The sequence below is a fragment of the Pteropus vampyrus genome, unplaced genomic scaffold, assembly GCF_000151845.1.
Source record: "Pteropus vampyrus isolate Shadow unplaced genomic scaffold, Pvam_2.0 Scaffold80, whole genome shotgun sequence".
Classification (NCBI taxonomy): domain Eukaryota; kingdom Metazoa; phylum Chordata; class Mammalia; order Chiroptera; family Pteropodidae; genus Pteropus; species Pteropus vampyrus.
The window spans coordinates 703469-731346 of record NW_011888861.1 but is presented as its reverse complement, the minus strand read 5'-3'; the positions used below and the strand labels follow the sequence as shown (position 1 = coordinate 731346).

General features: G+C 38.5%; 1 protein-coding gene and 1 pseudogene across 3 annotated transcripts in view; both read right to left on the bottom strand.

Moving 5' to 3' along the window:
• The window catches only part of MBOAT1 (membrane bound O-acyltransferase domain containing 1), a 116906-nt gene extending 109869 nt beyond the window's left edge, over positions 1 to 7037 (bottom strand). Inside the window, exon 1 of one of the 3 annotated variants that reach the window (XM_011362837.2) lies at positions 6735 to 7037. In XM_011362837.2, the coding sequence (XP_011361139.1) occupies positions 6735 to 6830 (96 nt within the window). In that variant the 5' untranslated portion in view covers positions 6831 to 7037. Of the gene's footprint in view, positions 1 to 6616; positions 6656 to 6734 lie in introns of those variants that run through there. The other 2 variants (XM_023532249.1, XM_023532248.1) reach the window with 2 other exon arrangements.
• Positions 7038 to 13961: 6924 nt separating this feature from the next.
• LOC111741594 lies at positions 13962 to 14080 on the bottom strand (annotated as a pseudogene).
• Positions 14081 to 27878: the final 13798 nt, after the last annotated feature.

Genomic DNA, 27878 nt, shown 5'->3' with positions numbered 1-27878 from the left:
GGGGAAGCTTCACTGTTTAGGAGAACAGTCTATCAAACCTCCAGTTCCTTGGCTTGCTAAACCAAACTGACTTTCATCCCAACTCCCATAGCCAAATCCTGACTTTCCCCATCTCCCAGAAAAGCTTCACTGGGAATATTCAACATCCAAGTCCCCAGGTCTCTCATTTCCTCTGCACCTGCTCCTCAAAGTCCCTCAGTCTCTGAATCTCCCTTTTCACTTCCATCACTTCCAACTTCTTGTCAGCATTTTTCAACACCCTTACTTCTTAACTTTCCAACAACTTTCTCTGGAAACATCCAACTGTCTGTTTTACTTTTGTTCCTAAAAGGAGTTGCTGAACAAGAAAAAGCGCATATTGATATAAATTCATGCCTCGAAGAGTCTATGATTTTCAGCGGCCTCTGAGGGTCTATGATTTTCAGTGAGTTGATTACACTCAGCCACCCATTAAGCTGCTCCGATCAGTTCTTTCTCCACACCCCCACTCCATCCCGTAAAGACTACTCTAAACCTTCATTCATCCTCAAAACCCCCGCTCCTACTTATCCCTGCATCCTTTAGCCATGACCTCCTGCACCACTTCACAAAATGAAAACCCTAGCACAACCTAAACCCTTGACCACCTTTTCTTTGGTGGTAGCAGTGGCTCTAAACTTTAGTTGTCACGAGAATCAGCCGGGGACCACTCCATCCTAATATCTGGATTCACTTGGTCTGGGACAGATCCCAGCAACATGCATGGCAATATATTCTAATGGATCATAGTCTGTGAATCAAATTTTGAAGAAAATTAGTCTATAGCAAGGGTCTACACTCTCTGGCCCTCTAGTTAAATCCAGCCCACTGTCTATGATTGTGTGGCCGGCGTATTAAAAACGTGTTTTACATTTTTAAAGAGTTGAAAAAAACTCAAAAGAAGAAATTTTCACAACATATGAACATTATATGAAATTCAAATTGCAGTGTCCATAAATAAAGTTCTACTGAGAACACAGCCACGCCCATTTATTTACATCTTACCTGTGGCTGCTTTCATGCTATAACGGCAGAGTTGAGTAGCTGTGACAAAGATTGTACGGTCTTCAAAGCCGAAAATATTTACTGTCTGGCCCTGACAGCAAATGTTTGCCAACCCCTGACCTGCAGAATAAAGTGTAAATACCTCACCAGAGCATTTCAGCTTCCTGGTGATGTGATTCCTGCTTACTTCTCCAACCTAGAGTCTTACAGTCCACACAACTGCAGCCCACCCACCATCCAATTCGGTGGACTCTCAATTTCTTGAATTAAAACACACAATTTCACACTCCACACCTCTTCACGTGCTATTCTTTCTAATCACTTTGCCTGACAAATTCTTCTTCATCTTTCAAGACCCAAGTGCTCCCCGTCACCTGAGATGCTCTATGATAACCATGCCTCATCCCCTTCCACTATGCTTCATTAATCTGTATCCCACTTATCTATCTAAAGCAGTGGTTCTCAAATTTTCAGGCACAACAGCACCAACTGGAGGGCTCATTAAATCACCTGCGGCTGAGCCTGTCCCCGGAGTAGCAGATGGGGTACCGGGCTGAGAATGTACTTTTTCTAACAGGTTTCCATGCTGATGCTGCTGGTCCAGGGACTACAATTAGCAACGCCACTGGTTGATATATGTGTCCTCCACCCGACAATGAGTTTTTGGATGATGGGCCCTATTTTGTTCATGTTTGAATCATCACAGCTTAGCAGAGCCCCAGGAATTCCTGGAACACAGAGAAACTCAATACTTGTTGTTTTTGGTTTAACCAAATTATCTTCCTCCCTGGAGGTGAATCATTTTCATTATCATACAATAAAGAGGAAATTAAGTCCGAAGAGGAGGCCTGACATTGCAGGAAGTGAAAAGAAGTGGCTCTCTGCTAGACTGCTGTCCTGTGGCCTGCCATATGCATCCTAAACTGGGGTGAACCAGAAAGCCCCAGGGGGAAGAGTGGGTATAGCCAGGGGGCAGTGTCATTCAGGGAGGATTGGGGAGTTAGGTGCAGGACCCTTCCTCCCACAAAGGCCAGTCTACTGTCCACTTTAAAAACAAGGCTCTACATAATGAAGTTTGATAATGTACATCAGAAACAGTGGCATATATTGTTCCTACATTTACTGAGTACCCACTATTTCCTTGGAATACAAGGAGGGATAAAACCTGGACCTCAAAGAGACTAGAAACTAGTTTGAAATTCAGCATATAAACCAGCAAGATAACTAGCAATATAAGGTAATATTTACTAAATGTCACATGTAAGCCAAGTCAAAGATCAACATAAATTCCACAGGAGTCCTGTGTGTCCTATGGCTTCCCTCCACCAGGGTTCCATCTACAAACCTCTATTGGCACTTCACAGGTCTGTCATGGCACTGCACTTGTACACTTATATGGGTTCCTTGTCTTCTCTGCTGGTATATAAGCTCTTCTAGAATGAGGAAGGTTTTGACCTTGATTGTTTTGTCCTTATATTTCTACCACCTGGCCAGGTACCTGGCACTAATAGCATTAAATAAACATTTAATTGATTTAATCATGACCGTGGAATGTGAGCTGAGCTTTTAAGGAAGGGCAAGACTTAGACAAGAAAAGAAGTAAAGGTTGGGCTTTCCAAGAATGGACAAGGGAACAAACCAGGTGACTAAAAGCTCCAGGCAGGTAAAGAAACTTTGTGGTCACAGGCCCTGGTGGAATAATCAACCTTATAAACTGTATCACGAGCTTACATTAATAGTCTTTAATTAATTTCTAATGCTTTAATCTCAAAATCATTCCCTGAATTCTTATGTCCTTTCTATTTTTCCCTTGCCCTATATTCTGCTGATTAAATTAGGGAGGAAGGAAGGGAGGTTGGGGGTGGGGAAGGAGGGGAGAGAGAGAGAGAAAAGAATATATATCCCAAAGAATCCAAATTTAACACTGAATTGATATTTTATGCAAACACAAAATCTGTGGATGCCAGTCAGTAAAAATAGCCTTAGCACCCAGAACTCTCCACCACCAAAGTGGAAATGCCTTAAAGCCAAGAAAGTTTCTTTCTCACCTTTCACAGCTCCTAGGACACAACCGTGCACCACACAAATTAATAAGGTCAATATGGCATCCATCCTAGTAGCTCAGTCGCTCTTGCAAACTTAGAATGCTCTGGTTAAAGACAGACAGCGTCACACTCCACAACCAAAACAAAGTGGACGGAGCATGAGAAGATGATTTAAACAAGAAATAAAATAAAACATTCATCCTCCATTCCTTGATTCCCCCCTTAATGGGAAAAAGAAGTTCTTACCTAACTTATTCTGGGTAAGTGAAGCTTTGTATCTGAATAATCCTACTAATTGTCGGAACTCCGTATTTGCTGGACAGAGACTCACTATTTTTTTTTTTTTTTGGCAATATACTTGGAAGCTATTTTATTTTATTTTATTATTTTTTTATTTTAGTTTTTTTATGGTGACATTGGTTAATGAAATCCAATAAGTTTCAACTGTACACTTTAACAGTAAGGTATATATATATATTTACACTGTGTGTTCACCTCCTGTAGTTAGATTTCTGTCACTACATATCTGACCCCCCTTTACCCTATCTACCTCCCCCTCCCTCCTGCCCTCTGGTAACCACTAGTCTATAGCCCATGAGACTCACTAATTTAGAAATGCAGTTTCAACAAACTCATCTTTGAGGTAACTATGGAGGCTCCTAAGTCATCACCCATTTGCTCTATCTGAATCTCTGTGCTCTATTTGTTTCTAATTAAATAAGATGATTTTATATTTAACATCTTTCTTTAGGAGGAGATCAGACTAGTAAAAGTCCCTGGAAACTAAAACCATAGATTTTTTTCCTCAGAATTGTCACAGTTGTATACAGGCTTCCCCCAGGAGTTAACGGAACAGGTAAATGGATTATCAGGTGAAAAGTAATAAAAAAGTTATTCACTCTCATAGTAGAATGCTCAACGGATATTACAGTTTTTGCAAATAATAAACTACTTAACACATGGACACCTATAAGCCAAAGATATTCTCAGAAGTGCGCTCAATTCAAATATTACAAATGTATGTGTGAAATGTTAAGACATTCATTAGGAAAAAAATTCAGTGTCTTTATGTGGCATAGGAAGAACTATTTGGGTAACTTGAGGTATATGTTTTATAATTTTTAGCATATCACAGGCCAATAAAAAAATCACTCTTTAATGGGACAGGAGCAAATGTTTATCAAGGACTGAACTCTTACCCTTGGATTCTCCTCCAGGTCTGTCTAGACCTTTCCCTTCCTCATTCTGTGCCCTTGGACCCCTGCAGACTGCATTATCCAGGTGCCCCAGGCCAGCCACCCTTGGGGTGCCTGACCACTGTAGGGCACCTGGCAAGAGATAAAAGGACTGTGAGGTAGGAGAAGGGCTGAGGTTCTCTCCAGGCACAGGTTGGGTGCAGCTCTCACTGGGCAGTTGCAACAGGACTTCCAAACCTTTCCCTTCAGTGCCCAGGTCTTGGTACCCGATCATCCTTTGTCAGTTCCCTTAATGTTGCCCACATTCCTCTAAGTAGTTCATCAAAGTTTCTTCATTGCAACCCATTGAGTTGAATTCTGTTTCCTGCCAGAATCCTGTCTGATACAAGGATCTCCCTAATGTGGGGCATTATGTCTATAAAATTTTATGTCTATAAAATTTCTCAGCTCCAAAACGTAGGTCTTATTGCCATCTCTCATTTTACATATGAGGATGCTGAGGCTCTGAGAGGGTAGAGTATCAGCCATGGTCACAAAAGGAAGTCTCCTGGCAGAGCAGGAATTACACCCAGGTCAGTCTGACATCTAAGATCTTAAAAAGCCCTTGAAAGAAACATCGAGTTTGCAAACTCTCAATCCACAATTTAGCCTCAAACCACATTATTTATGGTCTGGGATTTTCCCTGAGTCTAAAATAAGCTAGCTGGCACACTGCCCTATATGTGCTTCTTCCACCAAAAGTCATTCAGATTCGACCCTGCTGGACAGTGGATGGGCTGTCCTAAGATCTAAGAGATAACAGGTGCTCCCTCCTTGCCCATTACCCACATTCTTCCTTCAGTTCATCCCAGAAATCCCTACCTCTCCACCTTAAATGCCCCTAAAGCTCCTTCGCTCTCTCTTACACATTAAAAACAAGGTTCCTTTAACAGAAATCCAGGAGACTGGGGATGCAGTTAAAAAACAATAACATCATACAAGCACTTCCCAGCTGTAACTCACCAGTTTCCATTAACAGTCTATCTTTTTTCATACACAAGGCCCTCCCTGGATTCCTCTCTCTAGCTGTGCAGAATAGCTTAAAAAAGAAAATGCAATTAAAATAAATTCAGGGGGTGGGGAGTGGGGTTAAGAACAAAACAAACTCCCCTTATGAGTTACATTCATTTCAGGGCTAAAGACTTAAGCTCTTATTTCTGTCTTTGCCTAGGTTCCTGGATCTCTCCCATCATCACTACACACAAAAGAGTAATTTACAAAAGCAGGAGTTAGCATCTGATACCTCTCCCAAGTCCTTAACTTTCTAGATTTAGCAACTAACTGATAAGAAGACAGTGAGATGAGAGGTACTGAATCAGATCCTCAGAGGGAGCCAGGTAAATGGTTGGCTCAGTAAATAGTATCTGAGTAGGGAAACTGGCTAGCTTTCACTTCTCCATTGCTGAAAGAATGTGAGTGGAAAGAGCAGCAGGTATGCTCTTGTTTGAGACACAAACAAACAAAAAAATTATGTAAATATAAAATTACATATATAAATATCACTAGTGAGAGGTGAGGAAGAAACCTGGGCAAAAACTGAGCCATGAAACAGGCAAGAGTGCAGTGGGCCCTCCAGCAGGCCACAACCCGATTCCATTTAAATCAACCCACATTTACTGACTCACATTTACTAAATACATGGCAGATCAAGCCTGCAGCACCTAAAGGGGACATGGAAAGGAGTAAGACGGCCTCAACTTTCAGGAAGATTTCTTACCAGAAATTACTGTTCTTTATTTCCATTTTCAATTTTAACGGTAGCAGACAGCACCGGACAGTCCAAATAACCTCGACAGCAACCCTCTTGTCCCACTAAAACTGCCCTTCTCCGGAGCCTGGAACCTCAAGGATAAAGGAATAAACTAAGGTCCTCGGACAACGATAGTGTCCAGCGTCCCTCCTCCTTTGCCGATGGACATCACACATGGTATAAAATAAGTGTCACCCTAATTTGACAAGTCTCACTGTTTAAGCCTAAAACCAGATCTCTCATTCGAAAGCTAAATAGGCTGTAATAGGCCTCTAGATTAATCAGGAGTATTTTTTAAATTGGATCATCTATATTAAAAATAATAAAGACTTGACTCTACTGATGGAAGAAACTGATTCATGAATCAGAAGACTTTAGAACTTAATAATAGGAAACAAGGCAACCCAAAACTTTAAAAAAAAGTTCATTCGAACTTGTCGTACAAGGTATCTTTTTTTCTCCCCCCCATCTCGACACTTAACAGGAGAAAAACATAAACTTCCCCCACACTTACAGGAGAAAAACATAACTCAAAAAAAAAGACAAGAAAAGAAAGAGCCCACCTGTCTAGTTTGCAGCTGTAACATCTGCTATGGGGGCGGGGGCAGAGGGAGATAACGTTTCCCGGGTAGGCTCCGCGCCCGGACTTGAGGAGGGGTCCTGCCTCCCCTCCGCACTCACCTGGTCGAGCGGGATGCCTAGGAGCTGGCTGAGCGGGTGCAGGCAGGTGGAGCCCGTGGTGCGGTAGGAGAGGCTGGACGGCGGCTCGGTTGCCATCCCGCATCTTCGAGAGGCTGCTGCCCCCGCCCCGGCCCGCGCCACTCTACTGGGCGTCCTCCCGCCCGAGTGCTCGTGGGTGGCCGCCCCGAGGGGCGCGCGGCCGCCTCACTCCCGGGGACCTAGGTGCGAGGAGGCGGGGGGGCGCGACCCGACACCAACTCCAGGGGCGCAAACTTAGCGTTGGCGCTGCGGCCCGGGCGCCGTGGGAGGGCCTCGCCGAGCGCGCCGCTTCCCGCTCCCTCCTCTCTGCGCTCATTGGCCGGGCCGCCGGGACGCCCGGGAGGAGGGAGGGAGGCAGGAAAGTGGGGACGCGGAGCCCGGCCCCGAGCGCCACCCGGCCCGCCCAGCCGGGCCTGAACTCGGGCGGCGGGGAGACGGAAAGCGACGCGGGCGGGAGTGCTGGTGGAGCGCGGCCCCTGGGGCGGGGAGGCGCCTCTCGTCCTCCTCCGAGCTGGACGCCCCGTCTCTTCAGCACACGACGCGACCTCCAACCCGAGTCACCCAGGCGGGCGCCTTTCTCTAGAGCGCACCCCTTGCCCCACCCCGGTCCCCGCCCGGGCTAAGATTTCCTGCGCTTTCCTTTAGAGCTTTCTCCCTTGCACTCCTTGCGGCAGAGGGTTAATCTGACAGTGGCTAGAGCCCAGAGAGACCCCCCTGGGCTGCTATACCCCAGCACCCACACTCCCTCTTTTTTTGAGTTTCATCACCAACAAACTCCCCTAAACTTTAAATGGCCTGGTCGGAGTTTCTCAACCCAAGAGCAAGAAAGTCCGTATCAGCACCCCTTGTCCCTATGGAGATTTTATAGGTGAGGTCTGGAGATTGACCAGAATTAAAATTACTGAAATTATTGACCAGAATAAATTCCTCAGCTTGAGCAAGATGACAGCTGTAAGTGAGGTGTTTGAAGGCAGAAGGGGCCTGAAAACACTTTTTAAAAATCAACACACTTAGATATAAAATGCCACAAAAGTTCTACTGTTACTGTAATACAATCAATGTTAAAAGAAGTATTAAATGACAAAGTATCAAGAAAACAAATCAGTTACACTATATATTAATTAAATAGGCTTCTGGGGGACCAGATATGATTCTAAGATTTATAAGAGCTTGTGGACATAAGAAACATCCAAACCTGTAGAGAATTTTTATAAGTTTATTTGAACCAAACTGACACCTATGTTCCCAGGAGCAAGATCTCAAATGCTCTGCAGAATGACAGTTTTGCAGTTTCTTTTACACATTGGAAATTAAGGAGGGGCCATAAGGAAGACTGGAGAAAGCAAGACAGGTTTGGATGACAGGATAGTTAACAAGGTTATGTGCTCTCTTGAGGGTTAATACCCCCTTGGAGGAGTATTACACTGGCATTTCGAAGGTGCGTTAACCTAGATGCGCAAGAACATACACAGGGCTGGCTTAAAACCTTTCACTAAGGAAGTTATATCCATGGGGCGTGGCCACCCACCATGACCTGCCTAGGTAGGAATTTATGATCAGATCACCCTGCAAGGTTACTTTTCATAGAACAGCCTTCCTTTTTTTTTGGTCCACAGGCCACATATGGCTCTCTTTTCCTTTCCCTTTATCTTTTTCCATCCTCTATTAATTGTAGATCCTTAATAATTATGTTAGCTATAACTTTATAAAAGTTGTTTCATTTACCAGCGACAATACCCCATGTGGTAATTATAATCCCTATTTACAGATGAGAAAACCGGGGTTTAGAGAGCTTAAGTAACTTGGGTTTATTTAGGGAGGTTAAGTAAAACACATCTGATTCCAGAGCCTGGGCTCTGACTTATTATGCCACATTGCCTCCATTCTCTCTTCAGCAAGAGGCCCACCCACATGCCTGACACAGGCCTATCATTCCTGTGGACAGGCATTATATTTACTGTTCAAAATGAGGTGGCAAGAGAGATGCTACAGGCATTCTGTCTCGCCTGTTTTCTATCTGCAGTAGAATGAGGTTTGATGTCAGGTTTTTAATCTCCCTTATGGAACCATGCTCACAGTGTGAAGTCATCCAGAAGATCCAGTGCCCATCCCGATGACTGGTCTAAAATTAAAGGCCAGACCAAAGGTCTTGAGAAGGCTTCTGGCATGTTTCAGGAAGGCAGCATGATCCTATGGACTGATGTAAACTCAGCACTAGTCATATGCCAGTCTAGACCCAGCCAAAAATACTCAAACAAAACTGAATTAAAACAGTCCTCAAAGTTCTCAATGGTATAACCCCTCAAGAAGATAAAATTCTAATGATATAATCAGTCTAGAGTCAACCAAAGATAATCATCAACAAAACTAAATTAAAACTATCAACAATAATATAACCCATGTAAAAATAAGATTGCCATTTTAATAATACTATATATTTATGTAACAATGCTGTATACTCACAGAGCATATTCATTTACATCATCCCTTTGATCCTCCCAACAACTCTATGAGGTTGGAAGGTATTATCATTTTTATTATACCATCATCATCTCCACTTTTATGTAGAAGATTACTAATTTCTGATAATTTGCAGCTAGCTTATACAGCTAGTAAACAGAAAAAGTAGGATTCAAAACTTGGCTATTGTTCTTTTTATTATACAGAAATCTTTTTATTATGCTAGGAGTCCACCTTCAGGAAAACAGCAGAAATTGTTGCCTGTAAAGTACATTAAATTCCATGCTTAACAGTTGATAGCTGATCTGCATAATGGTCTAATTTGACCTACAGTGGGTATTCATTCTTGCTTTTTAAACAGTTTCTTTAAGCATTATTCACAAAACCTTAGAGAATTTAGATTTTGCAATCAGTGCTCAGTTTTTTAGCATTTTAGCTCAACCACTCTGTTTGCTTAGAACATATCATGCCATCGACCTGCCTAACATTGTTTAAGGTTGAGATCACAGTTAAACGTTTTTATATTTGTACGTGTTCAGCAAATGAAGAAATTAATATAACTGAACACCTACCAGATTTAGCTATTACTGCTAAGTAATAGCATATTTCCCTAAGAATATTCAAGATCAATCAACACAAATCAGCTCAGCATGTTAACTTATGTGCATCGTACAACAGGGAAACGCTGATATGGCTAAAGACAAAAGAATCCAAAATAATATACTAACCTCTGAAAGAAACCAGTTATAAGAAATACAAAGCAGAAATTAGTCATCGATAACTGAACATAGAATAAAGCTTGCTAACAAAACTCCATTAACTAAAAATACTCAGAAAGATATTGATATATATGATTTTGTACAACTGCTGAGTGGTTGGAACTGGTGCCTAAAACCTAGAATAGGAACAGATAATGAAAATCTAAAGAACCCAGTCTTTAGACCTAAAGAAAACTGGATCCGAAAGCCAGTGCTGCCTTTTACTGGTTTTGTGACTGAGCAAATCAATTAACTTCCTCAAGCCTAACTTTCTCCTCTATAAAGTAGGAATAAGGATTATGATCCCTTGTGGCTGGTATAAGGACTGAAGGAATCCCTTGTGGCTGGTATAAGGACTGAAGGAATCCCTACATATTTCAATGGAGTTAGTGATCATAATTGAATGTTTAGTGATGAGTCAGGCGTTATTGTAAACAAGAAGCCATGCTACAAATTCTTGGAGTGCATCGATGTGTCAAGAGTTTGTCCTTGCCCTAAACTACACCCAAAGAGGTAAACTTTCTCCGTTACTGTATCTACTTTCTACTTTCGATCTCCTCTTTGGCTCTCATATTTCAGTTGTTTGCCTGCTATTTTGGTTCTCCTATGATCTGGGGAACTCTACAGATTTCCTTAGAAGCACTAGGCTTTGAAAGCTGAGTGCCTAAGGAGTTCTTGAAGAAGTACTTCAATTTTAAGTAAACTCTATGCTGTCTATCTTGGTTATTCACAGGTGCTTTTCTTACTTCCTGCTTCTTTGACTATGTTCCAAATACTCTTGCCAAAGAAGTATCCTGTATAATAAAGTGTGATTAAAGATAATATTTGAGAATATAGAGATAAATAAAAACCTATCTACTTATACTGCCAGGATAAGTTTACTGGTTGACGGCAGTAAAAAAAAAGAAAAAAAGAATTCAAAAAGCAAGGTAGGGCCCAGCCTGGTGCCCCAGGAGCCTGTGATGTCCTGAGATGCTTGTCTCTCACCCTCTCCACCCTCCCCCGACTGTGGGTGTTGCTAATGAGGCCACCATCATCTTAGGCTTCAAAGAGCTCCAAAGCATCAACCCTTTACTCCAGACCTTATATTCGTCTTGGAGATCACTTGGAATCTTCTTCAACTCTTATATTTTTATCTTATTCTTCATTCTCTGTTCTGTAGCCTAGCCCCGTGCTAGTGGCAAGTATAACAATTTTTCAGAATGAATGGATGGATGGCAATCAATGCAGCCAATGAGACTCATGACTGCCTCTTCTCCTCTCACTTAAGTCCTGGTGATCCAGCTTGTTGTTCAGAGCTATTGTGGCCTTTCATCAGCACATTAGGCTGGCCAGCCCCAAACGCTGAGTGCACAGTCTGTTATTTATAGAACTAAAGTAGGTATTTGCCCCTATTCCTTGGTTCTTTTCCTATACTCCGAATGGGAACTTTTATCTATTCGTAAACATTTTTCAATCATTATTGGTCAATTCTCTCAAAGTACCCTGCAACACAAGCTTAGATTTTTACAAAAATATACTACTGGGTACTCATGTCAATTGCCAAGCTCCAAGAAAGGGACATCAAGCTTAGTCAACCACAGGACCTAAGACAGGAGTAGACCTGGCAGACTGGCCAGAAAGGATAGAGAAGAGTGAATGAGGGGAGAGAGGGAGGAGATGGACCATCAAGAGAAGGGGGGTCAGCATATAGGGACCTTGGAGACCCTTATAACAATTTTGGCTGCTCTTCTGATTGCAATGGAGCATCACTGCAGAGATTTGAGCAGAAGAATGTCTATGCTCTTTAAACTACTCTGCTTTTTTCCTCCCCCTAGTCTCTGGTAACCACCATTCCGCTTCCTGTTTCTATGAATTTGACTACTATAGATACCATATATAAGTCAGCAGTCCCCAACCTTTTTGGCACCAGGGACCGGTGCTCCTATGAGAATCTAATGCCTGGTGATCTGAGGTGGAGCTGAGGCAGTGATGCTAACTCTGGGGAGCAGCTGCAAATACAGATGAAGCTTAGCTAGCTTAAACGCCACTCACCTCCTGCTATGTGGTCTAGTTCCTAACAGGCTCTGGACTGATACCTGTCCACAACCTGGGGGTTGGGGACCCTTGATATAAGTGGAACATAAAGTATGTATTTTGATTACTCGCTTATTTCATGTAGCATAATGTCCTCAAGTTTCATCCATATTGTCACGTGTGACAGGGTTTACTTCCTTTTTAATGCTGTATTATATTTCAGTGTATGTATATACCACATTTTGTTTATCCATTTATCCATTGATAGACACTTGAATTGCTTCCATCACTTTATTATTGTGAGTAGTGCTGCTGTGAAAATGAGTGTGCAAATATCTCTTTGAGACTGTTTTCAATTCTTTTGGATATATACCCAGAAGTGGGATTGCTGGATCATATGGTAGTTCTATTTTTAATTTTTTGTTTTCCACAGCAGTTGTGACATTTTACAGTCCCAACAACAGTGCACAAAGCTTCCAATTTCTCCACATACTGGCCAACACTTGTTATTTACTGTTTGTTTTTTTGTTATAGTAGCTGTCCTAATGATGAGGTGATATCTCATTGTGGTTTTGATTTGCATTTCTCTGATGATTAGTGATGCTGATCATCTTTTCATATGCTTGTTGGCCATTTGTATATCTTTTGAAAAACGTCTTTTCAAGTCTTTTGCCTTGAATCAGGTTGATTTTTTTTTATTGTTGTGTTGTAGAAATTCTCTTATATTCTGGATATTAACCCCTTATCAGATATATGATGTACAAATATTTTCTTCCATTCTATAGGTTGCCTTTTCATTTCTTCCATTCTATAGGTGTCCTTTAAGTTTGATGTAGTCCCACTTGTCTCTTTTCACTTTTGTTGCTTGTGCTTTTGGTCTAATATCCAAGAAATCATTGCCAAGTCCAACATCATGAAATAGTTCCCCTATGTTTTTTCGTAAGAGTTTTCTAGTTTTAGATTTTACGTTTAGGACTTTAATCCTTATTGAGTTAATTTTGGGGTATGGTGTTAGATAAGGGTCCGACGGCATTCTTTTGTATGCAGCTATCCAGTTTTCCCAGCACCATTTGTTGAACAGGCTAACCTTTCCCCATGCTTTTGACACCCATGTCGAAGATCATTTCACCATGTATGTGAAGGTTCATCTGAATTCCTTCTTTCTTTAATGTAAAACTATTAAACTATTTATTTGCTTACCAAGCTCTTTAAAATTCAGCCCATTAAAGGGCTTATCATTTTCCTACATAAAGACAGCTTTCTCCCTGAGCGGAATTCTCCTGTCAACTGTGAAAGTTTTACATTTTCCCCCAGCTGTCACACCTGTTATCCCAGTCTTCCTGGGCTGCAGTTTCCATGTGTGTGAGAGAGATAAAATTGCCCTGCAGATATTGTATATTTCTAAAGCTATATTTATTGAGATACATCATATGTGTTTAAGTGTATAAGATACGTAATTTAAATAAAACTACTCAGATAAAGCAGATATGCATATGCCCACAACCCATTTTAAGAAATAGAACATCAGTAATACCATCAACAGTGGTCCTCAAACCAAGGTTTTTCACTCCCTTGCCTCTCCTTACCCCCGCTCAGGTACATAAGGACTTTCTGGGGGTATATAAGTATCTACCAGTTTAAGGAAGTCAATCTTTAGATACCCAAATTTCTTACATACTCTTCCTAAACCCAATTTGCCTGAGAACTCTTGAGTTCTCAATAGTCCTTTTACTTAACCAAAACACCCATTGCGAATTTCACTGTAGCCAGGACCCTGGGATGTGAACCCTCTCATCTCCAGATAGGTCAGTTCTTCTGAAGGATTAAGCAAGGAACTGTAAACACACAAGTTTTTCTTTGTTTTCTATTTTATGCATATTTCTGTTAAGAGTAAAGCGTGAATTTTATTTATTTATTTTTAAATATTTATTTTTTATTTTATTTTATTTTTTACCGCCTACAGCACCTGGTATTTCTAGGTGGTCTCCCTTCCAAGTACTAACCAGGCCCGACCCTGCTTAGCTTCTGAGTTCAGATGAGATCAGGCATGTTCAGGGTGGCATGGCCATAGTATAGATTTTAGAATTGAGTATTTTGGCTCCTGTTAAAATGTTCTGAAATCAGATCTATGGAGATGATAAGGATGGGGTGACAATGACAATTTTCACCTCCTTCTTCCCCAACTCATTTTCAAAGAATAAGGACAAGTCCTGAGAGAGCAAACCAAGGAGAACATGGGCAAGAAATATTCAACACATGGGCTTTTTCCATATTTTTAAAAACAAGCATTTCTTTACAGTTATTCTCAATACTCTTTCCTAGGGTGTATTATTTGCTGGAAATAAAAACATCTTGATCAGCTGAAGAAGCAGAATGATTCTGATTCTTTTCAATATAACTGGAATGTTTTCTGGATCTGCCAAATTTTTCAGGATAATTTTGGATAAAACCCTAAGATAAAACTTTCATGTAACTTCTTTCCATTTTGGCATGTGGTGTTTAATATAGTATTTAAAACCTATTTTATCACTTTATGAAATTTTTGTAATTACAGTGATTCCTCATTTTATTTCATCCTATAAAATGCTTACCATTTTACATGTCCTATTAATAAAAAGTTTAATGAAATGCTAGTCTCACCATTCATACCAGTAGAAAATTTTCTTTTTATTAAAAGCATAGAAGACCATGACTCTTCTAATAAAGAATATATTTCCAACAAATTTTATTCTTTATGTTTAATAATTATTTATCAACACTTATAGTATATTTAAGGAGTTTTGATCAAGTGTATACTGATGATAGTTATAAACATAACAATCTAGAAGAATTTTTTTTAAATCTTAGAGCCTTATATAATATCAGGAAATGAGATGTTATGAATTACATTTATATGCATATTTTATTTTGGATAGGTATGATAGGGTAATCAATAGAACTCTTTCAAGCACAAAAATGTATCAAGACAAAAGTTTGTTAAAGAAATAGAAGTATGATTCAAATAGAAAAAGGAAAGATTTATGTATTATTAATGTTAAATAGCTTGTTTGTATATGTTTTAAATGGTTCTTTGGTGATAGTATCAAATTTTTATAATTTTATGTTCTACTAAATACTTTTAAAAGTGAGAGATGACAGTATTATTTTAGATGTCATATTTATAACATGCTAGAAATTACATTCTCTGTAACTATTTCAACTGAAAATAAAAAATTCTAAATATTAACTTTAAAATGTATAAGCAAATACATGGTTTTTCACAATTCTTTAAAGGAATAAGTAAACAAAGTATTTGTTATGTATTTGCTTCTTTTTGTAGACTTACCACATATGTATAGATCTTTAAGCACATATTGTTAGATTTAGCTGGTTTCGACCTCTGTATAAGAATTCTCTCATTTCTTGTGGGTTTTTTCACTCGATGTTTTCAAGATTCATCCAAATAGAGATGTGTTAAAACAGTTTAATTATTTTCAGTGCTGTATAATAGTCCTTTACATTAAATGTACCACAATTTATTTAGTAATTACATGGTCCATTTGACATCTGAAAAGAATTGATTCCAGATTTTTGCTTTTGAAAACACTAACATAACAATGCTGTTACGAATGTTTGTGAGCCCTGGTAAACATGTATAAGAATGTCTCTGCAGCGTAGACATAGAAACAGAGTGAATATTGCTGGCTCATAAGCTATATGCACATTCAACCTTCCAAGGTAAGGCCAAGTAATTTCACAAAGTGGTTGTACCAACTTGCCCTCCCTCCTGCAGCGTATGAGACTCCCAACACTCCACATCCTCACTAATACTTGGTATTGGCAGTCTTTTTAATTTTTGTCAAACTAGGGAGGCTGAGGTACTTTTTTTTTTCTCATTAGTAATGAAATCAAGCATATTTTTATTTGCTGAGCACCATTCATGTGTCTTCTTCTCTGAAATAACTATTCAAGCTTTTTGCCTATCTATCTGTATTGTTTTGTCTTTTACCTATTTTTTAGAAGTATTTTATATGTTCTGGATACTAGTACTGAATATTTATCAATCATAATTGATATCAATAATAATCTTCTCCCAGCCTGCAGCTTATGTTTCACTCTATGGTATTTTTAAATAAATAATCTTAATTTAAATTTAGTTAAACTTATCCATCTTTTTCTTGTTATGCATCTTACTTAGGAAATTCATCTTACCTGGAATTCACAAACTTATTCTCTATTGTCTCCTAATTTTTTAATACATTTCTTTCTCTTTTTTTTGCAGGGGGGCAGTTTTAGGTTTACAAAAAAATTCATTGGAAAGTTCAAACAGTTACCCCTCCACCTCCACAGTTTCCTCTATTATTTTCATCTTGTATTAGTGTGGTACATTTGGTACAGTTGATGGGCCAATACTGATACATTACTATTAAGTATAGTTTATAGTATACAGTAGAGTTCACTCTTTTGTTGCACATCCTATGTTTTTTTAAATTTTATTAAAATAGAGCTAACATTATATTAGTTTCAAGTATACACCATAGTTATTCAATATTTATATACCTAAAGAAGTGATCACCATAATAAGTCTAGGAACCATCTGACACCATACATTACTACAATATTATTGACTATGTTTCCTATGCTATACATTATATGACTTATTTACAGCTGGAAATTTGAAACTTTTATTCCACTTCACCTTTCTCCACACCTTTTTTAAAGTTTCAATTTCAGTTGATATTCAATATTATTTTATATTAGTTTCAGGTGTACAGCACTGTGGTTAGACATTTATATAATTTACAAAATGATCTCCCAGATTAGTCTAGTGCCCACCTGGCACCATACATACAATATTATTGACCATATTCTCTATGATGTACTTTACACTCCATGACTATTTTGTAACTACCAATTTGTACTTTTTAATCCCTTCACTTTTTTCACCCAGCTCCCCAACCCCACTCCCATCTGGCAACCATCAGTTTGTTCTCTGTATCTATGTCTTTTTCTGTTTTGTGTGTTCATTTATTTTGTTCTTTATATAAGTGGTTCCACATATAAGTGAGATCATCTAGTATTTGTCTTTCTCTGTTTGACTTATTTCACTTAGCATAATACCCTCTAGGTCTATCCACGTTGTCCCACTATGAGTTTTGACAAATGTATAATGATATGTATCCATCATCACTGTGTCAAACAGGAAGTATAGTTTCACTGTTCTAAATGTATTCTGTGCTCCAATTATCCATCCCTCGCTCCCTGCCCCTCCCCCTCCATCCTCTGCCTCTATAGTTTTGCCCATCTCCAGAATGTCATATAATTGAATTCATACACTATGTAGTCTTTTTCAGTTGGCTCTTTTCATTTAGCAATGTGCTTCTAAGGTTTCGCTATGTTTTTTCATGGCTTGACAACTCCTTTCATCACTGAATAATATTCTATTGTATGAATGTACTACAGTTGTTTCTATAGTCACCACTGAAGGACATTTTGGTTGCCTAAAAAATTTTAAAGCTTAGTTTTATACTGAAGTACTTGTCTAATCTGTAATTAATTCCTGGGTATGATATGAAAGAAAAATTCAGATTTTATAACCCATATGGATTATCGGATATTCCAGAACTTTTTATTATCTTGTCCCTCTTTTTCCCACTTATCCAGCTCTATCATATATTAAGTTTTCATTTTTGCATTAATCTGTTTCTAAGCTCACAATTTTATTCCACTGGTTTATCTGTCTACCCTCAGCCAATACCACAATAATTACAATACATGTGTTACATAGAAATTTCAGAACCAGTTTGTTGATTCCATAATAAACTCCATTGAAATTTGGTTTGGGTATTGATTCCACCCCTTAATTTGTGAAGAAATTCTCAATTTGTAGAGAGCTGATATCTTTATGCTCCATGAGTGCAGTATTTCTTTCTACTTATTTATATATTCTTAAGGCTTTTAATAAAGTTTTATCATTTTATATGTAAATGTGGTGATCATTTTTATTAGATTTATTCCAGGCATTTTATATTTTCTGTTCCATTTGCAAATATTCTTTTTTAAAATAAACACTTTTTTACATTACATGTTTTGTTTGTTGCAATTGACTTTTGGAATTGATTTATCTTATATGTAGCAAATTTTTAAACTTGTATTATTAATTTTATCTGTATATAGATTCTTTTGAGTTTTCTAAGAAAATCATATCATCTTCTTAAAAAGGTTATAATTTATTTCCTCTTTCCTAATTCTTACATTGTTATTTCCTTTTCTTATCCTATTGAGCTGGCTAGGACCTCTTGTACTTTCATACAGAGTTTGATAAGACATAGTCTTCTCTTTGAAGTGTTTTATTGGGAGAACTAAACATCAGTATGATCAGTATGATAAGACATAGAAATAGTTTATACAAAGTGTATGAAAATTAAATAAGGCCACATATAATTTCTCTTTAAAAGATAAAGGTCAGGTGCTGCCATGTGTTTACATTTTAGCTTAAAAGTATAAATCAATATTTTGCTAACCGAGGTCAATTATATAACCATTCACAAAATCTTAAGACAGGTAGGACATTGTTTTGGGAGTGAAAAGATAGATTTTAAAAACTATCAATCATTCTATTCATATATTTATTTAGCATACATTTATAATGCTCTTACCCAACATTGACCCAGACCACATAATGATGTACATAAAACACAATCAGCTCTCAGTTATTAACTGAGGGAGGGAGAGAGACTCTGCTTACATAGTGAAACATTTCTGTGTCAGCTGGTTCTTCTAGGAAATAACCAACAAGTGGGGCTCATATGTAATCCATGACAGTCACTGTAGAAAGAACATAGTGGTTAAAAATTTTGTTCATATTGACTTAAAATCTGCCTTCTGAAACTCCTAACCACTATTCCTAGTTCTGCCAAAGAAAATAAGATGATGAAATAAAATATATTTTCTTTCAATTGACAGTAGGTAAAGGCTGTGAAACATTGCTCTCTCTTCTAAGCCTTCACTTGTCTTGGCTAAACTTCTATTCCTTCAATAAGTGTGATTTTAAGATTCCATATCATCCTAGTCACCCTCCTCTTAAGAACCTATTGTTTGTCTCTGTCTCTCTCAAAAACCATTATGCAAAATTGAAAATAATTTTCCAAGCAAGAAACATCAGTGCAGTATAGATGGAGACTATCATCAGCTGTTTCCAGAAGTTAAACATATCCTTCCCGAAACTTTACATTAAGTAAATTTACATTATTTCATCAGGTTCCTTGATATAGAATTAAAACCTATTGTTATGTATTTCAGGAAATCAGATTTCAACTTAATATGAATAAGAATTTCTATTAAGAGCCTTTTCTATGCGAATAGCTATCAGGCTGTGTCTCCTCAATTCCATACTTATTATCTAGCTTTGTGATCATGTTTTCATTGTTGTTGTTGTTTTTTTAGTTGCAAATGACAGAAATTCAATTTGAAGTATCCTTAGACAATTCTTTAAAAGAAGACAGATTTATTGGCTTACATAACTAACTAATCAGATACCTGAAAAGTTCAAGAGTATTTGCACTTTTTGATCCAAGGTCTCCATATTTTCAAAATTGGTCTTTTGCCAACTCTAGACTTTGCTTTCCTCTGTGATGGCTCCATTCTCATGCAATGATCCCCTTAAGATGGCAAGATGACTGCCTACAGTTCCAGGATAATATCCTATCCTCTCAGTAACCAGAATGAGTCTGTCCTCCCAACAGAGATCACTGGCTCTGGATGTGTCATGTGCCCATCTCCGAACCAAGAAAGGATGCGCCACTCTGACTGGCCAGGCCTGGAGCACATGCCCATGCATGGAGCTGGGAAATGAATTCGCTCAGCCCAATCCTCTTGAACTTAAAATGGGGGAGGAGCAATTTTCCAAGAATAAAAATAGGGTTCTTATGAAAAAAGGGGGGAATAGATGTCAGGTTTTCAATAAAAACAAATGTCCACTTGAGCTCTAAATTTCAGATGTATTTATCCCTGTTGAATTGAATTCATTTTTTCTAATTCTAGTGTTTACATCTTCACTAGCTAGCAACATGGTTTTGGTTTAATCACTTAACCCCTTTGAGTTTATTTATTCTAGAAAATGAAGGAAGTGGACTAATCACCACAGCTATTTTCATTCTTAATTCCCTCATTTTATGATATATATGTTAAATGAGTGGCATAAAACAGGACTTTAACATATATTCTCAAATGAAAGCAAGGATAAAATTAAAATTCCTGTGACTATAAGGTTTATCAAGTATGCTAGCTCCCTTGGAACCCCTAAATTAAATTCTAAAAATAATCATTGAGTGCCTACTATCAATTAATCAGCAAGTACTCCTCTAAATGGAAAAGGGCTCTTGGGAAGTATTCAAGAGAGGAATTCTGATTTCATAATTGCAAATGATTACCAAAAAGTGGAGGAAGGATCTAGAGAAGTAGTTTCAATTGCAGGCTCTATTTAACTCAGACTTTTAAAAAGATATCCATGAAAGGCAGAAGGAAGGAAACAACTAAGCACAAGCAAAATATGATATTGACCTATAAGAAATAATAGGAAGTCCAAAATCCAGAATTATTTGAGGCTTGTCTCGTGAGACGTGGCTAGGTATAGAGAAGGAAAACAGGGGCTTGATTTCACTATGTGCTAGCTTTGGGAATGTGAGCAACTTACTAACCCATCTGAGTTTATTTTCCAATGTGTAAAATGGATATAATGATATTTCCTCAAGAGAATGGAATTATATCAAATAAAGTTGTAGGCACCAAGTAGTCGCTCAATAGATTCCCCTACTTTCTCCAACGGGCCTGACCTTACACACGTTTTTATCAATGACTTGTCCAAAATCAGGGAGACATTCACTTAGTATCATAAATGATATGACACTAAAAAAGTAGAACTTATAGGAGATGAAAGTCAGAGTTCAGAAAGGTTTCCCACTACCTTGCTATATGATCTTTGGCGTTTATTAAACAATTTGAACCTCAGTAGCCTCATCTATAAAATTAAGATAATTACATTTACTTGTTTTACAGACTACTGTAAAGAACAAAGTAGATCACTTGTGAAAACTTGTTAAGATGTAAAGCACTGTATAAATCAGTGGTCACTTGGTTCCAAGTTTAGATGTGCATGTGGTGCACTGCACAAAGAGATTCATTTAAGGGGGCACCACTCACTTCACAGACATCATACATTTGTATATCCAGTGCAACAATTTTCTGACTGGTGGCAACAAAGTGCCTTGTGCTATGAAATTGGTACATTATAACAATTTTCCAACAGAAAAATGTAGAGTGCCTTGAAAAGGGGGAGCTTTTTTTTCTAATTTGCACAAAAGCACTTTATAGGCTAGCAGTACCCCTGTGGCTATTATTCCAATTAATTCCAAATGACAGAATGAAAACTAGTACATAAACACTATGGAGAAGAATGTAACAATTATAACTTTGAAGACAAAATACAAAGGACAGTGGAGTGAGCTCCCTGTCCTTTGGGGTATTCAAGAAAAGACTGACTCACCATTAATAAGGGATATTATATTAGAAACCCCTAGATTAAGTAAAAGTTACAATTGATCATCACTATAGAAAAGAGGATTAATGTTTAAACATCGACTACATGCTGGGTATTGCGCTAGATGTTTACATACAGTTATTCCATTGAATCCTCTTAAGAGTTCTTCAGAGTTTGTGTCATTATCTCTGTTTTGAGGATGAGGCAGTTAAGTAACTTGCCAAAATGCGTACGCAGCTAATAAGTGGCAATGAAGAGACTATCAAACTCTATTAGTTTCCTGTTGTCACTATAACTAATTACCACAAACTTTCTGGCTTCAAACAACAGAACTTTTTTTATCTTACAATTCTGGAGGTCAGAAGTCCAACATGGGTTTCACTACACTGAAGTAAAGGTGTCAGAAGGGCAGCATTCCTTTCTAGAGACTTTAGAGGAAAATCTATTTTCTTGCCTTTCTTATCTTCTAGAGGTTTCACCACACTCCTTGGCCCATAGGAAAGCCAACATCAAGTCTCCATTGTCAAAGCCATAAATGGCTGGTCAAGTCTTTCCCACATTATGTCACTTTGATACTAACCCTTCTGCTTCCCTCATTCACCTTTAAGAATCCTTGTGATTATATTGGGCCCACCTGGATGATATCCTTACTTTTGAGTCAGCTGATTAACATCCTTAAGTCCATCTGCAACCTTAATTTTTCTTTGCTAAGGCAAAACATTCACAGGTTATGCAGATTAGGATGTGGACCTCTTTGGAGAGTCATTATTCTAGCTACACAGATTCCAAAGCCCTTTCTCTTTTCGTTACATCATACTCCCTTCTCACCACATCTCTAACATCCTTTCCAACTCTCGATGAAGCTTATAGAAAATGTAGGAAAATGTAGAAGACATGGTGTCTACTTTTAAGGAACTTCTGGTGACAAGACTAACTCCTGTAAAGTGTAGCACTCAGTTTAGGTCTGTGAGTGGCAAAGCCTGTGATAGACACATCTAGACCTCGGTTTATAAAATCAGTCCTAATTTTTAATCCTATCACTTCTGTGCTCATAAAAACAAACTTTTAATTTTTTGAATGCAAATGGGAAGGGTACAGAACTGATTTGGGTGTTGGGCAGCACAGAGAAAGTGATGTCTCAAAGGGGGAGAAAAGACATGTGCTGAGAAGGAAGTGGCAGGATAAAGTCACAGAGGCAGTGAAGGCCCAGGGAAGATGACTGAAGGAGAAGAACTCTGCAGGGGGCAGGAGAAGAATATGAGATGTGCCAGGGTGTCAACATAAGAAATGTCCAAATGCGTAGAGATCTTTTATGAGTTCCTTAGAGCCAAACTGAAGACGTATGCTGAGGCAAGATCCCAAATGCTCTGGAGAATAAGAATTTTTTCAGCTTCTTTTACACATTTGAAATTAAGGAAATGTAAGGAAGATCACATGCAATTGGGAAAAAGCAAGGTGGCGGATTGGATTGCAGAATAGTTAACAAGATTATGTGCTCTCTTGAGGGTTAAAACATCCTTTGAGAGGTATTACTTTTGGTATTTCAAAAGTATGTTAACCCAGGTACACGAGAATAATGGACAAGGCTGGCTTAAAAACCTGTCACTACGGAAGTTATATGCCTGAGACGTAACTACCCACTATGACTTGCCCGGTTAGGAATTTATGATCGGATCACCCTGTGAGATTACTTTCCATAGAAGCCTTTTTTTTTCATCTACAATAGATTAATATCTCACCATCAGGTGAAGGTCAATGAACTAGGAAGAAGAAGAAAATGTGAAGAAAATGATCTTTGTTTCCTTGTACTGCGGCCACTGCAGAAAGCAGTCTTGAGAAATGTAAATGTGGTTGCTAAGAAACATTTAACCTCCCTAAAATGTTTTCAGACCTAAACTTTTGTGGTACCAGCTATTTGGTAAGATGTCGATGGTAGGAAAAGGACTATATTTTGTTTTTGAAACAGTATTGTTTTAATCTTTCTCTCTTTTCTATAGCTATAAGAAAAATATATTAATTGCATTGGAGGAAGAACATCAATAGCGTTTAAAGGGAGCAGAGCTCTCCTCAAACGTATATTCACCTATTCACCAATGGCTACTATAAATAAATTATAGGCAAATTGTAAGAAAAGTAACAACATTAATGATCACTAGATACAACTAAAAGGCTTTTCAGTTTTTTTAAAAGGAAAAGAAACAAAACAACAACAAATGTATTACTATATCTGCCATTATTTGTTTTATTCCAGATGAGCTTCTGAATGTGGCTCAGGATTCAAACTATTTTGTCAAACTGACTCACCTTCTAAAATCCTTTAAACTTTCAATACTTCTTTTTATCGACTTCTGCAGAAAGGAAGAAATGCTTTCACATTATTAAACTGTACCACATCTATCTTAAGTGTTTGCATCTAAGACGTGTGGCCAAGGCTACACCTGTGTCATTTCTGTGCTTGGGCCCAGTGGGAATTCTGTGGCTGGAGACCAATCCTTTCCCATTCTTCGGAACTTCATTCACCAAAATTAGTTGAGCTATTTTTTCAAACCTAGGCTCCCATCTACTCAAATGAACATTTAATGGAGACTACGAGGCCATTAAAAAAACGCTATTTCTCTCTCCTCTTTTCACTTTTTAAAATTGCATTTCACAGTCCATTTTTTCAGAAGATCTCACCTACTTTTTCAAATTTTCAAGCCAACACTTGAGTCACGTATGCTTCAAGGGCAGTTTTTGTTTAGGTGTGTCTAGCTTTACACCAAAGTTCACAATGTTCACTATACATCAGAATCACCAGGCCTATGGGCTTTCATACATTACTGATGCCAGGGCACTATTCCAGGCCAATTAAATCAAAACCTCCTGAGGCAACCCCCAGCAAGATATAGAAAAGCTTATTCTAACATTTGTATGAAAAGGCAAAGGACTTAGAATAACTAACACAATTTTGAAAAAGAAAGTGTAAGGAATCTCTTCAGCTGATATTAAGGCTTATATAGCTACAGTAGTCAAGACTGTGTACTGATGGAGATATCGATACATAGATCAATGGAACAGAAAAGAACCTAGAAATAGACCCACGTGAACATGTCCAACTAATTTTTGACAAAGATGGAAGAGTAATTCAATTGAGAAAGGAAAGCCTTTTCAAGCAACACTACTGTAGCAATTGGACATGCATGGGCAAAAGTCAATCTCAGATTAAACCTCATACCTTATTCAAAAATTAACTCAAAATGAATCATAGACAAATATAAAATTAAAAAACTATAAATCTTTTCTTTTAAAGCATAAGAGAAAAATCTTCAAGACCTATGGCTACATGAAGAGTTCTTAGACTTGATGCCAAAAACATTGTTACCCCACAAATGGGCCTGTGTCACCTAGCTAAGCTCCTGTCCCTGGGTAAGTTTCTACTCCACCAGAACTCTATTTGTCTTTGAGACTAGGGAGGCCTACAGTTCACTTCTCAAGAAAGGACAAGTGAAACCTGACTAAGACTAAGATGGCCACCGAAGGGACCTCCAGAAGACCTCTAATTTCATTATAAACTAATCTCCATACTAAATGGCACACATATAAGCACGATCCCAGTTGACAACTACCATGACCAAGAGAAATTATAAAAGGACAGAAAAAAAGGCAGAACTCATTCCAAGATTATGGCCTCCTTCTCAGAAAAATCATGAGTATTCCTTCCTCTCATCTATCTAGCCCCAATACCACACAATATCAACAGCTCCTTGACCTTGAGTGGTGAAGAAGCAGCTTTGAGAGCTAGGCTCCTGCTTCTCCATTATCTGGCCATTGAATAATAAAGCTTGTGCTGTTAACCTTCACTTTCAGTCTCGTAATTGTCTTTGTGACACTCAACAGGAAAAGAACCCCACTTGGGGTCTTCGAAAAAGGGACTTTTGCCCCATAACAGCATGACCCATAAAAAGAATAATTGTGATGCAGGACAGGGCAAATTCCCTCGAGTTGGTGGAGGGATAGACCAAGCCCCGTACTGAGAGAAGAGGGTCCTTTGGCAGACAATATAGAAAGAATTCAACACATACACCAAAGTTGGAGTCAAAAGGAAAGTTTATTTAAAAAGGAATAACACTCCACAGACAGAGCATGGTCTCCTCTCAGAGGCAGAGAGAGAGGGACAGTGAAGGAGACAGAATAAAGGTCATTCTTTAGTTCCCATTTCCTTTGATATGGGTATACAGTGAGGAAGGGGAAGGGGAAGAATATGTAGCATGAAAAGATAAGAATAATAAGGTGAAAGGCCTGCTGGCAGTTCCCAGCCTTTATTTAATCCAAAGGTTCCCCCATGGTTTTAGCCATAGGGAATGACTCTTGGTTCCTGTTTCCCCTTCAAAGGTGTGGAGAATGGGTTGTTAGTAATCCAGCAGAAATCTTCCTTTGTTCTGAAGGTGTCCTCCTGGCCTGGCTGCAGGGCTGATCAGCTTATTGCAGACTGACTGTAGCTTGATTAACATTTTTAATTCTCTTGCCTCTCCTCTATGTTAATTGGCTCCCAATGAAATTAAAAACTTTTACTCTGTAAAAGATGCTCATAAGAGAATAAATAGACAAAACTACAAAGTGAGAGAAAATATTTATAAATCATATATCCAGCAAGAGTTTCTAGAAAATTTAGAGAGCTCTCAAACTCATGGTAAAAAGCAAACAATCCAATTTTAAAATGGGTAAAAGTCATAAAGGGACATTTCTCCCAAGGATATACAGGAGACAAACACATGAAAAGATGTTTAACATCATTAGTGATCATGGAACTGCAAATTAAAACCATGAAATATTACTACAGACACATTAGAATAGCTAATAAAAAAAGAAAAGTAACACCACCCAATGCTGGCCATGATGAGGAGAAACTGGACTACTCATACATTGCTGGTGGGTATGTAAAATGATACAGCCACTCTAAAAAATAGTTTGGCAGCTTCTTATAAAACTAAACACACACTTAGCATATGATCCAGCAATTCCACACTTGGTCATTTGGATATGGGCCACCATTTGCAAAATTCTTAATCTTTTAGTAAACTTAGTTTTTTTCTTTCCTCCTTTCTTTGGAGAAAGACCTTCTCCCTCAGACTTAATTACCTTGAAACTTGTGATTCAGGTCCTTTGGCTACTGATAAAGATCATTGAAACTCACCATTCTCCTTGGCCCATTATAAGGCAGGAATAGCTTTAGGCTAAACAGGGCACGAAAGTTCAAGAGGGGAGGGGACATTTAACCTAAATTTTATTCTTTCTTTTACAGATTATTATCAACCAAGCCTGTTTTCCTTTACCTGCTTGATGGGCAAATTAAAGATAGAAACGTAACTAGGTATATGATTCAGGTAACAAGTTTGTATCCTTTTCCTTGTCTAGGGACTGAGGTGGCACTTCAGCAGGAAACCCAAGACCTTGTCCTGACTAAGACAGAGAGGGAAAGAGCTCCATGAAACTCCAATAGGTAGAGACTACGACCCTCCTTAGCAGGAATCAGGTAAGAAGAGACCTCCCTTCCCTCAACAACCATACTAGTAAAACAGGGATTCATGGCTCTTAGAAAAAGGTTAGACAGGAAAGTTAGATAGGGGGTTTCAGGTCCACCTGCAAAGATGCTGAAATCATCCTATTCTAGAAAGGGTCTGCCCTAGTTCACCCACAATTAAGCAAGCCAGAAGGCATTTTTGTGCTAAAAGTAACTCATTGGAGGAAACAAGCAAGCAGATAATTGGGTACTAGTTTCAGTCAGTCACTCGCACCTGCGCACTGAAAATCCAATGACCTTCAACTCACCTGAGCCTCATTATACCATTATAGCATGATGCATTTGCCTAGAAGTTCATTAATATCATTATAACAGACTGAATTCTGGGAACGAACATGCTCAGAAAGCAAATGATGAGTCACTGGGTCCTGTCAATCTTAGTTGTCAATCAAGAAAGCCCACTACTCTAAGAAAAGTAACCACCCACAGCAAATAGGGATTAAAAACCCCAAAGACTTTGTTACTGTGCCCTCGAGCCTTTTGAGACTTTTGAGCCACTTGCGGCTTCCATGTTTGGCAGTGTACTGTTGCTTTACTTTCCCTTCTAATAAAGCTATTCTTTTCTGCTGTATTTCAATGTCTTGCTTCATACTTTGTTCGAGACATCAAGAACCTGGACAATGTGTTGAGAGGGGAACTCCACTGTCCGGTAACAATTTATCCCAGAGAATGGAAAACTGAGGTTCACATAAAAAACTTGTACATGAACATTTATAGCAGCTTTATTCATAACAGCCCCAAATTTAAAACTGCCCAAGTATCCTTCGATGGATGAATGATTAAACAAACCATGG